Genomic DNA, 13,552 nt, shown 5'->3' with positions numbered 1-13,552 from the left:
GCCATTTTTCAGCTGCCCTCTCTGTATATTTCATCATGGCAAAGCAGGGCACCGCTAACACGCCAGGCGAGTGCTTTCTCTTGTTCAGTGGCTCTCGCTGTCAAGGAGAGGGATTTTTTTTGCCTCTCTCCGTGACAGACTCAAGTGCTTCAATTTTCCCCTTGCTTGGAGAAAGTGACTGCATAAAACCTTTGGAGTCCGTAGGCTATCAGGGAAACAGCTCCACGCAGAGCCGGAGCCAGTCCCGCAAAGAATCGGGGGCTGGACTCCGAAGGTGGATCACGGGGTTAGTTAAAGTGGAGCAAAGCTTCTGTGCAAGTTCAGGACGGCAACTTGGAAGAGTGCTGCTCTGTTCACATGTGTCATAGCCAATATACACCAACATATATTTTCAGAACTGTTCCTCTTCTCGGCAGCTTCCACTGTAAATCCTAATGAGTCACTTTTCACTTTTCTGAAATTATGCAACCTGAGACATTTTCTTTGATGCTGGATCTTTGTCAAGTGAAAAAAACACACACATACAGGTGGTGTAACTCTCCCTCCTATGATCTCACCTACTTTACAGCCCCGATTCACTCTGTCAACCTCAAAGAGCGGGCGCCAACAAAGGCCGTCCTGATCAAACGGCCTCCTTGTGCCGTCTTTTACGAGTTGCACTTGAACTCAACCGCCAAGACTCCAGCCCGCAACCAGCCGCATCAAAACATCGCGTGCTGAAGGTTAAATTAAAATTGGACTGGAAAATTGGCTTGAAGTTGGTGCTTGGGAATTACTCTTGACTTAAGTTAAATTTTAATTGCCTGGTCGTGTTGCTTTTGTTAAGTGGATTACTACATTTCTGACGTGTCTCCCTGGTGCTTACCGCAGTAATGTTTTTGCACTCTGTACCCAGAGATCACTTGTCACTCATTTTTATTTATTTATTTTCTTTATTCAGCCATCACTTCCTCGGATGTTTTTTTTTTTCCCCCCCTTTTTAAATACCAACGTAATATTCACTGTAACGCCCTGTCACTGCTCTGGCTTTCTCTGAGACGTAACGTTGGATGTCTCCTTTGTCTCCACAGCAAAGAAGACGTGTGCGACCACAGACTTCGCCTGCAAGAATGGACAGTGCGTCCCTGCTAGGTGGCGCTGTGACGGAGAGCCGGAGTGCGCAGACGGTTCAGATGAGGCTGATGCAATCTGCAGTAAGTGTCCATCCAGACTCACATAACTTCCAACCACATGTAAACAAACAGGAACAGGACAAGCAGCCGCAGGAAAGGCAAAAATACAGACAGACTCCCAGATTAGCCAAAACATACAAACACACACAATATTTCCCAATGCATTAACAGCTACATGTGTTTTCAGCAGTTTGCATGTGCCTGTGTGTGTTTACTCAAATGAAAATCTATGAAAATCGACATGTCTGCACACCTGGATGACATCATTGTTTTGGTCTTTTTTTTTTTTCTTTTTTTTTTACAGTGATTTGTTCTGTGTTGTTTGACCTCCACAAACACAAACACACACACACACACACACTTTTCCTTAGGCATAAAGCAGTCCCAAGGTTGCTCAGTCTCAGTGTTTTACATGTTGTTGTGTTCCAGCTGCTCTGCCAGTCTTCTCTTTCTTGCACACCGCCGCCTCAGAAAATGGCTTTCAGTCGCGTTATGTGGCAGATGCTGAACATCTATACATAGCATGATCAAGGTCATGGAGGATGGAAGAGTGGACAAGATGTCTACTGTACCTCTCTCACACTGTGAACACAAAAAAACACATGTATTCTTGCATACTTATTTATAGATACTAATAACATTGCTGTTGTCCATTCTATAGAGAAGGAAATGTTTGCTGCACACTTTGACTGTGGGATAATGCAGCTACGTATTATAGCAAAAAGTACAATGCCCAGTTTCTATTTGTGTGTGTTTTGTATTTCTCATTGCATAGACAGTATTTCTCATTGCATAGACAGATATTGTTATTAGTTTTGGATCATTTTTTAATCATATAAACTAACTTCTGAATGATGTAGTTGAGGCACTGTACATGGAACAAACTAAAGCACGGAAGTTGTCGCCCAAGAAACCTCTCACCATTAAATTAACATCAGCTTACTTATGTTGTCAGCGTGTGTAGGTGTAATGATGAAAAATGGAACAATGCCACTGAACACACCTTAACTGTTGCTCTCTTGTTTACAAGGTTGGCAGGAGGTGAGAGTCACTCGCTGCTGCAATCATTAAAAGTGGAGCGCTGCCCACTGTGAGCGCCGGCTTTCTCCCTTTTAATAATAAGCAGCAAGTGGGATGTAACCCGGTATTTACGGGTCAGGGATTGGTCAGTGGGTGTGAGTGTGAGGCGGGGGAGGAGGTTTACACAGCGTGTCTGTGTTTGCATGGTGGTGATAGAGGATCAGGAACGCAAAGAGATAAATCACGGCTGGTAAAATTGGGAGAGGAGTCTTGCTGTGATGAGCTGCTCTGCTTTGACAGTTTGTGTCTTTAGACGAATGAGTTTGATCAGATGGAAGGAAATAAGCTCAGAATCAGAGCAGCTTTAACTCCCCACAGTGTTTGGGAAAGTTGGTACAAAAAAATAAGGAGATCTACGGTAATTAGATTATCAGTAAGACGCACTAAACACATGAGTAACTAATTACTAAGGTGTAATACTGTATCCATAAACATTTAATGACACAAGAGGCTTTTCTGCAGCTACAACCTCATTTGCAAGTTTCTGAACTTTAAAACTTTTTCATTTAGTTTCTCTTTAAAAAAAAAAAAACTTTTAGGTTCTTATTAAGGAGCGTTTACATGAGATACCAGAGCAGCTCGAACAGAGCAGGGTCTGAAGGCTTTGAAGAGGTTAAGTCAATGACTGTACAAAGGAAGACTGAAGATATAGAATTGAATGCAGTGTCTAAATCTATGGTTGAGAGAGTAGAAGAGTCGAAGAGGTTTGGATCCTGATGGATTTGGGTTTTGGTGAGTTGCTATATGAAAGATGATGTTCTGTCTTGAATATCAGTGAAATTGCTGAGGGTAACATACTGTTTGGTAATCCATGCCCAAGCTGCCAGAAGAACCATCTTGAAGAGGGATCTTTCGTGAAGGTGGTGTTCGCACTGCACCACAAAACACATGCAGCCTCTTCAGTCAGACCACTGCAGGTTTTCTGGGTCATTGTTGCCTCTGATGAGCTTCAAACTTTTTTATATATTTATATTTCATTTTCTAACCACCACCTGCCCCTGAGATGGTGTTTGTCAGTGATGAGTTGGGTTTGAACACGGTTTTAGCTGTAATTGGGATATCACACTGACCAGTGCTGGCAGAGATCTAAGGGGTTCTCATTAGGAATCAGCACAGTCACTGTATACGCCGCTTTGTAAACACCACGAGCTCCTAAGGCAGCACAACACACACGTACTACTCACACACACACTCTCTCTGGCATTTCACATGGATTCACATTTTAATCTCGCACATAATCAGTGTTTCCTCCAAAGATCAGTCACAGAACAGAGCAGAACTCCTGGAGGTCAGTCTCCCCACTTCTGTCTAATCAAACAACTTTCCATATGGCTGCGACTACAGGCCAGCTCCTATTTGCAATTTGTATTAAGATGATTTTTGAAGAGGTGATCAAAGCGCCCTTTGAAGTTTCTTCAAGTAATAAGTCTGATTGGGATGGGCCAAGGACATGTGTGTACGTGTGCATGCCTATAAACGCTCTGGAGTGCGTGTGCGCCAGTAGAAGTGTTTGTATGAAGCCGGGGAGTCAATGCTTGTGTTTAGTATTCATCACAAGGTGAATCTGTAAGTCATTTCATCAGATTAGAGGACTTGTGGTTAAGTCTCATTATGTCTAATCAAGGTCAGACGCTGTGAGAGCTTCCCTAACTTTCTCAGCCACATTGATCCTCACAACCGTGTGTGTGTGCACGTAGCATGCGCGCGTTTGTGTGCGTGCGGCAGAATGTGAGCGCATGTTTTCATCAGAACGCAGTAAATTAAAAGAATCATTTGAGTCAATAAATATGGAAGAAAGAAACCTCTTTATATGCAGTTTTAACGCACGACATTGATATTTATTGTGAAATATTGTTTATGGATAATCCAGTGTATTAAGATTCCTGAAATTTAAAATCCACAGAATTTACAAAAGTCTTAAAATAAACTCAATACTGTTGTGATACTGAGATATTAAAGCACTAAGGTGCCTTGGTATAGATCAGAAAAAACACTTTCTATCATCTCACAGTACACAGAGTTGTATTGATGATGGTGAGAATGGTGTGTAACACATCAGCCTATAATCTCTAATAGACTCCTATTATGAAGGTTTCTGCATTTGTATTATATCTCCCCTCCTCTACAGAGGTTTATCGACAAGTCTTCATCACCTAACTTTTGAGATTACGACCACCTCGCCACTCCTGGTTTGATGTGATCAGGCCTATCACACCTGGCTTCACCCTGGAATTTATAAGTCCCTCGCTGCTCTGTCTCTCTCTCTCTCTCTCTCTCTCTCTCTCTCTCTCTCTCTCTACCGGCCTCTAGTCTTGTATCACATCCTCTCCTCTGTCCTGTCGGTCTCTTCCCTGCTACATGTCCTCCACTTTCTGATCTGAGTTCAGTTCAAGTAATGCCTTTGATTTCATTGATTTTCCTGGGAGGGAATCGATAGGCTGATCCTTGAGACCTCTGGTCGACTGCTGATTAACTATGGACCTCCGATGCCGCCCCTGAAATTACACACACGCACACACACAGACACACACTCATGCAGGGGCTGTCTGTAATTACACATCTGAAAATGAATCTGGGCCTTGAGGGGATTGTGGAGAAAATGGTCAATCAGAGGAATGATGGTTGATGCATGAAGGAGCGTGCGTGTCTGCAGACGATGTTGGGCACCGATGCCGTAGTTGTAGAAGGTAAATTAGTCAAAATGTCATTATGATAATCGAGTCAACAACAAACTACAGTTCATTTTCTTTACCACTTTCCACACATGTGGTTCAATCCCTGGCTCCTCAAGTCCTTGGGTGAGACACTGAACCCCAGACTGCCTCTGATGGCCCTTTTATCGGTGTATAGTATAGGTGAATGTGGCAGGTATTGTAAAGCACTTTGAGTGGCTGCTGCGACTAGAAAAGAGCTACGTTAAGTGCACTTTCTTCACAATCTACACACACACATGCATCAAAATACTTTTATTGCAACTATTCTTTTTATATTTGTTGTTGAATTTTGATTTCCATATCCTCAGTATTGCTCTCTTGATTCACATCACGATGAATCAGTTTCAACTTCCACTCACTGGTTCGTTTGAAGTGTGCCCATTACTGATGCGGGAAACTGATAAGTAAAATGCCAAAGAGTTGCACAGAATTATCCATTAAATAAAACAAAATGACTCATCACTGACCGCTACTTGGTCGTCTGTATATTTTCACATAATAACTATTGAATTTGCATAATGTGCCACGCTGTGGGGAGCCCGTGTTTCATAATCCATGTACCAGACATCAAAGCTGTGATTTCCTGGGGTCTAGACATTACAAAGTCAGCGTCCATCAGCAAGATCTTGCAGTTTGACAGTCACCGCTGATTAGACTCTTCTGAAGCACTATTTAAACTCCTTTCTGTGGGCACACACTTTCAGCTCCGTGGCTGCGTATCTCACTCCGGGGATTAAAGTGAGCCCCTTCTCGCCACCCAAGTGTCCCTGTATAGATAAAGGCTATTGAACTGCATCATCAGACACTCAACCGACCTCACTCAGCCGCATATTGGACCAACACATACCACTCTCTTCACACTCCCCCGCCAGGCCCAAGTGATACTTCAAAACTTTGAATACCCAGGCAAAAATGTTGGAGTGTTTAAGCTTTGTATCATTTTTAGGATATAGAGGATATTTTATATTCATAACATAAAAGTCTTGTGTCATCGACCACAGTAACTGTTCAGGCATATTTCACATGCTGAAAGGCTGCAGAGAAACAGCCTCCAAATTCACCGTGAAACTTAAAGAGGGGGAAAAAAGGACAAACACAAATGAGAAGTTTGATAACTTTAGAAGTCAAGTCACACAACAGCAGCATAGTGAGATCAAACAGAGGAACCAACAGTCTTACTGTTCTGTTTGATTCTAATGTAATGAAATCAAAGCATTTTATATATATATATATATATATATATATATATATATATATATATATATATATATATATATATATATATATATATATATATATATATATATATATATATATATATATATATATTTTTTTTTTTTTTTTTTCTTTTTTTTTTTCAAAAAAAAAGGCCAAATTGGTTCTTTAATATGAACTCTAGCTATTTATTTGATTGATATTACGACTTATACTGGGCTCTGAACCCAGCACCTTTACACTATTTATATATTCAAAAACAATTTATGACATATGTTTCATTACATTTTATGAAAAGAGTGTTGCATCTTAATATTTACTGAGGACTTTTTCCTGATCATTAATTACCAACTTACCACACACTGTAGGATATAAAAACTACACATTTTCAAACTGAATCCACTCCATCTGATGAAACTCATTCATCTAAAGACACAAACTGTCAAAACAGAGCCGCTCATCACAGCAGGACTCCTCTCCCACTTCCACCAGCTGTGATTTATGGAGCTCATATCGAGTCACCACCGACTTTCCCTCGTTTCTTTTTCATATGCTAATTCTATCGCTACAGAGGAGGAAAGATAGTGGAAGCGGACAGCCGAGTCTAACAGGTATTGAAACTTCTTCTTTATTGTGCCTTGTAAATATTTATAGAAGGAGGTTTATGGTGTTTTTCAATCATGATTGTAGGATGCTCATCTTATATAATAGAAACTATAGGCGGTAGTAATTTTAGCCATGCTACTGTAGCAGTGTGGCTGCATTGGATTGCCTTCACAGTCTGTAGCATGTAGGACATTTGACTTAATTAGCTTTTAGCTCAAAGCATCACGGCAGCTTCACAGAGCCATTGAAGCGTCTGAACTCTTATTTATTGATGGTTTATTGGTGGCTAGCAGGTCTTTACTGTACTGTACAGTACTGTGACCCACTTGTGTTTATATAACGTGCTAACTTATGAATATGGGAGTATGGCATAATTTAATTTAGTTGCGCACACCACTGTGAGCCAGCTGCCCTTTGGTTACTTTTGAACTTTTACCTCCCTCCCTCTCCCTCTCCGTCTCTCCATGTCCTGCTGTCATCAGTTCCACCTGCTCCCCTTCACTGACGTGGGTTTTCCCTCGGCCACGTGCGCAGAGACAATAGGCAGGTCAGCGTATTATAGCACGGAGGCAGGAGGTTGTGCTAGTTAATTATTTTGGAATATGAACGGGAAGGATCCAGTCAGATGAATTGTCGGACGGCTTCAATTTCATGCTTGAGGCAGCGGCAGCGCCGGGCGTAATTTCCCAGGTGGCCTCTCTACCTCTCTCTCTCTCCCTCTCTCCTTCCTCACCTGTGTCTCTCCCTCGCTCTTATAGGCTTGTAGAAGTCCAGTAACCCCTCCCCCCACCAAAAGACACACACATAATAAATACACACTCAGCTCAAACACAAAGCCATTCACAAAAATGTAAAAAAACAGGAAGGGACATATGAATCGAAGCGTGAGTGAGTTCACCCTGACCTTCCATTCAGCGTGATCTCATTTGTCTGAATTTTCCCACTACTGTACATGTTCCTCAGGTCAGTTTCACTTACCATGACATTTACTCATAAGCACAACTCTACAAACACATATTCATTTTGTTTGTTTGTTTCCCTTCGACCCATTAGACAGTTTGCTGAGATTTAAACTGTCAAAATGATCAGATCAAATCTTTCCATCAGTTTCAGACCATCTCACTGTCACTACAATCACAGTTATACTTTTTCTAGCTGAGGTTGTGAGTTATTGGTTTTAACCAACAACATCCAGTGGGATCAATGCTACAAGTCTACAAGTCACCACTTCTTGTATTGATCTACTCGTGCTTCAGGCTTTCTCTTGCAGTATATAAAAAGTAATGACAACTGGTCCTACATGAATTTGAAGGGATTGAAAGGGATCCTATTCAGCTTCTCAGTTCATGCACAAAAACAAGGATTCATGTGCAGAATGTAGATGTTTCATGTCTGTGCACTGGGTTCACAGGTCTCACAGGCCTGTGCTCAGAGGTGTAGGTATATATAGACAGTATGTAATATTATAACGTGGCAGAACAGTGATGTTTCTGGGTTCAATGGATTGTTCTCTCTGTGCTTGTGTGGGTTCTCCAACTTCCTCCCACAGTCCAAAAACATGCACACTAGGTCCACTGGAGACTCTAACTTAAACATAGCTGTGAACCTACACAAATTGGCATTGCAGCTAATAAATAGGTAATATATAACAGTCTGTTGTCATGGTTTGGTTCTTTAGGCATTAAAACGGCTTTGATCAGTGTGATATAATTATCTAAACTCATGTTCCACTTAATAATCTTTTGATTTTTTTTAGACAGCATTCAGATAACAGAATTTGGCGATCAAAAATGAGTTGAAGTATAACCATTTAGTTAAACTAGAGGAAGTGATAAGAGATAAAAATAAACCCATACTGTACCAGCAATAATGCAGTATAGTCTCCGACAACCCACCACAGCCTCTTGTTGTAAAATTGTCCCTGACAGTATAACAGTGTCGCATCTCCTGCCAAGAGAGGACATATGAGAGAGGACAGTCATTATTCACACAAATACAACAGGCTTCTGGTGAGGAAAATGTAAACATAGTGAAGTATTGAACAAACACTGTGCTACTGTTTGTTTGGTGGAGGCCGTTTACTTTGGCGGCGTTCACCATCACAGCTCCTCGTCGCCGCCTCCAGACGCACGGTCTCATCATCACAGAATCGTGTGTGCATGTGCATGTGTGTGTTTTTTTCATATAAAATCGGACTCATAAATAATTGAAGCTACAGTACTGACAGTCAGTTTAATGTCACCTTAGAAGTTACTGGGAAAAAACAAACAAACACTAAAAGGTCATCTCTCTCTCTCTCCTCTCATACTGTAAGCCCCCTGTGTGCATTGTTTTGCTTATCTTGCTGTATCTTTTGGCATCTCATTAACCACAACTGTCTTTACCTTGATTTATATCAGCAATAACTTACAGTCTATTGATCCCTTAAGGAGGAAACGGAGTAGCCACCTATACAGTAACGACGACAACATACACACAACAAGAAGCACTGTAGATGTAAGGAACACACGGCGTTGTACAGTAGCTGCCATATGGTTCCATCGTTCCACAGTAACGACTTCCACAAGGCTAAGTTTAAGAGGTCCTGTGAGAAATTCCCAATTAATTAGAAAGCTTTAAAAAATAAAAATGTATCAGTGCCTATAAATGGTCATTAGCGATGTGACTCCCATAAGTTACACAGTGACATCTCATCGTTTCAATGGTGCAGTACAGTGAATGACCCGGCTCCAGCTGCTGCAAGTATAGAGCTTTTGAACATTTTATAATTAGTCCTTTTTGAGTTTAACAGTCTCTGATCACTTTATTTTTATTGATCAGGTTCTGCTTTCATTAAATATGGATTTCAGAATCGTGCTGTTAAAGTAATTAACAACATGGAAACCTCTCTGTGTTTTCAGATCTGTTTAATTAATTGAAGCAGAATTTTCCCTGACATTACCAGAACAGTGGGACTCCAATGTTTTGCGACTGTGTGAAACAGAAACAGATGTGTGCAGGAAACTTGCTTCCTTGTTTACACGATACAGGGCACGGCAGTCAACGAGAGAAAAGTACCTATGCAGCAATCGCCACCATGTGATTTTTTTTTTTTTTGTCAATTCCAGTCCGTTCAATTAGTGACCCCAGCTCTTGGCTGGTTGCGATTGATTGGTGGTCAATAAGTTTTTGCTCTCAGAGGGCGTCTGGTGGAGCTGGAGCTGCCTGACGGAATTGCTTTTGCTTGTGTTTGGCCCATCTTTGTAAAGACCCATGCATAATAACAATTATGTTTACATTTTATTTTTCCTCTTTTTTTTTTGGCAGTGTAAGCTTAAAAATATATATATTAGTCTTGTTTTCTCCTCATACTCCTTATCTATGGAGAAAAAAACCCTGAGCTGTAGGACTGGATAACAGATGTGGTATCTAAAAGCAGATGCAGAACATAGAACAGGTGTGATATAAAAAGGTTTTATTAGGTCAAGAGGCAAACAGATCCACCACTGTAGGCTAAGGCAGGAGAGCAACAGTAAAAAAAATAAAAAATAAAGCAGCAGATGGTTCATGAGAAGAGTCGGGGAGGATATCTGACTCATCATAGCAGGAACATCACAGGTGCGTCTTCAAACCTGCATGATACATTTCCTGGCTCCATTTATGTGACCCACGTGTACTTATATGGTCCGACTCCTAGCACTGGGACGACTAAAGGGAAAGCAGACATTTTTATTATTAAGAATGACACGTAACATGACCGTTACATGGTTCACCATAAGGTTTGTAGTCGGGTCAGTGTGCACAGTGCAGAGATCAAACCAGAGGCAGAGGAGCAAAGAGATGGAGAAGAGGCAATTATCTCCAGGACAAAAGCACATGTATAACCAGCAGGGCTGTCAAAGTTAACACGTTAATAATGCTTTAATTCTAATTCCTTTTAACACCACTATTATTTTTGACATGTGATTAACACACATTCTGTTATATTGACCTTTGACCTGACACACAGTTTGAATCAGTGGCTGAAAATGAATCAGATTGCAGTTTCTTCTGAATGGCAAGTTCAGCTACAAAGTCCTGTCAGATTAATTTGTCGGAAGTACATTTATTAAATATTGTATTAACACCCCTTTAAGGTACAGTCTGAACAAATGTGTGATTAATGTGCAATTAATTTGCCATTAATTGTGATTAACTATGGGTACTTGTGCAATTAATTGCAACTAAATATTTCAATCGATTTATAGCTCTAATGACCAGTAAATCTAATGCTGGTCCAGTGTTAATTAAGGTGTTGTTAGACAAATAGCTCCTGGGCCGAATAATGTGTGCCCTATAATAATGTGGGCCAAACTGGACAAAGCAGTCATTAGTCTAACGCATCCTGCAATAGATAAATATACTGCATCAAAACTAAAGAGAGCTGTTGTTTCTTTGTGTGTTTCCAGGTTTTTATATCAGAGTTACTTGTTGAAGTGTATTCAACTGACTACTTTACATCAAAGTGACTTTGGAAAGCAACTTACGCAGTAGTGTGTCTGGTATCATTTGGAAAGTCCACCCAGACTCCTTCAGAAGTCAACGATGCTCTCCACATAATTTGGCTGCCTGTTCTAATCTCCACATCCCTGCCTTTGTGTCCTGACCCAGCCTTTGAATAAACTGCCACAGAGGAAATAAGCTCAGAGTTCGGGTTGTCAAGTTCAGACCCACACACTGTGCGCATCCCAAAATATACGCTCCTCCGACTCACCTTCTGCTTCTCCTTCCTCTCGCCTGCCTCCCTCTCCTGCGCTCTCTCATTAGTTGAGATGTGGCACTTGCCACCGGCAGTATTTTTAATGCCCAATGTGTCGTCTACTAAACAACCATTAAGAGGCACCTGTTGGAAGAAAGTGGCAATTTCCTATGAGAGCGCTAGTGTCGCGCTGTATTTCTTCCCCCCACGGCACTGACAGCCCCACAGTCTAGACTCTGCTAATGGTTCCACATTTAACAAGCACCTTCTACCTCCTTCTCTCTTCGCCTAGAGAGAAAGATATGGAGAGAATAAAAAGAGCAAGAAAGAGGGAGGGGGGGATTCTACAGTTTAACTTTGCTGCAGCCTCTACCTCAGACCCCTGGAAAAGACAAACCGTAACACCTATGAGACACAGGGGACATGTCTGACTCAATATTGTGAACAGTCAATTGAGCAGTAGAAACTTGCAGAAATTTGCAGGAGGCAAATAAAAAAAGATGGAAATGTGGGTGTATCAAAATAGGACTTAATGTTGAGATCTGCAGAAGTCACATCACCACTGTCACCACACAAGAGTCTTAAAACGTCTGGTTTGTACACAGCTGCTTATGGGACCACAGTTATTGGTGCTCATCCAGATTTCTGAAATTTGCATAATACTTGCAGAATATTTTTATCTACTGTAAGAATCTTCTTCTCATTTCTGACTCTGTCACTCCTGGGTTTTTTTTTAAATTTAATTTCCCTGCCTGGCCTCTTTTATTGCTTTTATTTGCTTCTCTCCTTGTTTTGTTTCCATGCCTCTACTTTCTCTGCACCTGCTCTCTCTGATCATTTTTTTTCACTCCTCTCCCTTGACTTTGATCTTTCCTCTCCCCAACACTCCTCCCCCACATCCTCTCCTCTCCCTACATCAGGGCCACAATAATTGGAGATCAGCGTTCCAATGAAAGCCACTAATCAACACTAACCTTCATTTAAAATGTAATCTGATATTAACCACAAACGCCCTCTCTATAAATTGGATTTCACATCTGAAGGACAAGGAGCCGGGGGTGGAGCTGGCAATCTGGCGACATCGACGTAGCAGGTCGGCCTTGGCCTTGGTCTCCATGTCCCAACGTACACTCTTACCCAGCGTTCACTGCCAAGGGGCCGACCAACTGTACCAAACCTCAGAGTCAGGGCACCTCTGGAGACTTCTTTAAATATTGTAACGTCTGCTGTAGTGAATTAACTTCTGTCCCATCCCCAAACACTGGGCTTATTCATGCAAAGAATAATTCTTTTTATCATAATTTCAAAGTGCTGCAAACACTAAACCAGTGAAAGTCTCCCTGGTCTTGGGAAACTTCCTCATTTTCCATGGTCATGAAACATCATGCTCCAGTTCTCTGTGCTCACTGTGATATGCAGATATGCAGAAGTTCAAACACTCATGCATTCACACATACATTATGTTTCCTGACACAAACCACAAACACACACAGTCATTCATGCATACACAAATATATGTAGCCGTCCATACATTTGTAGTATGTGCAATAATAATGCTTACTGTACTTACACACAAACCCACTCATACACATACACACACACACACACACACAAACTCATGTAAGTTATTTGCACTCTTGAACTGAGGGTTCATGTCGGATGACACGTTCTCTTTTATCTGCACATTGTGAGTGATGTGTTGCTTTGTTGACTGATTTAACATTGAAAACATAAAGGATTGCCACTGACCTGTGAAGTTACATTTTCACGTCATGTGGTTCCATCAACTTTTCTTGCTTCGCCAGCTCACACCATCCCTCTCGGGACGCCTCTTGTCAGGTAAAGCTTCAGGCTCAAACAGTAGACTTTGATGATATGACAGGCTCAAACTGGTATAGCTATAGATATGGAGGTAAAGGGAAGATGGATGTTGCTTATGAGGCCTCCTTTATAAATTTTTGCAAACTATTAATATGCTAAGATATTCACTTTAGGTGAATATTCTCAATCAGAAAACAAGCTGGAAATTCAGTAATAAAGTCATGATG

At 41.2% G+C, this 13,552-nt stretch overlaps 1 protein-coding gene across 1 annotated transcript in view; it reads left to right on the top strand.

The window, feature by feature from the left end:
* The window catches only part of lrp8 (low density lipoprotein receptor-related protein 8, apolipoprotein e receptor), a 181,690-nt gene that overhangs the window by 90,416 nt on the left and 77,722 nt on the right, over positions 1 to 13,552 (top strand). Inside the window, exon 3 of the mRNA XM_083969399.1 lies at positions 1,071 to 1,193. Coding sequence (XP_083825525.1) covers positions 1,071 to 1,193 — 123 coding nt within the window. The remainder of the gene's footprint in view (positions 1 to 1,070; positions 1,194 to 13,552) is intronic.

The sequence above is a fragment of the Trachurus trachurus genome, assembly GCF_905171665.1.
Source record: "Trachurus trachurus genome assembly, chromosome: 4".
NCBI lineage: Eukaryota > Metazoa > Chordata > Actinopteri > Carangiformes > Carangidae > Trachurus > Trachurus trachurus.
This window is presented reverse-complemented; position numbering and strand designations above follow the sequence as displayed.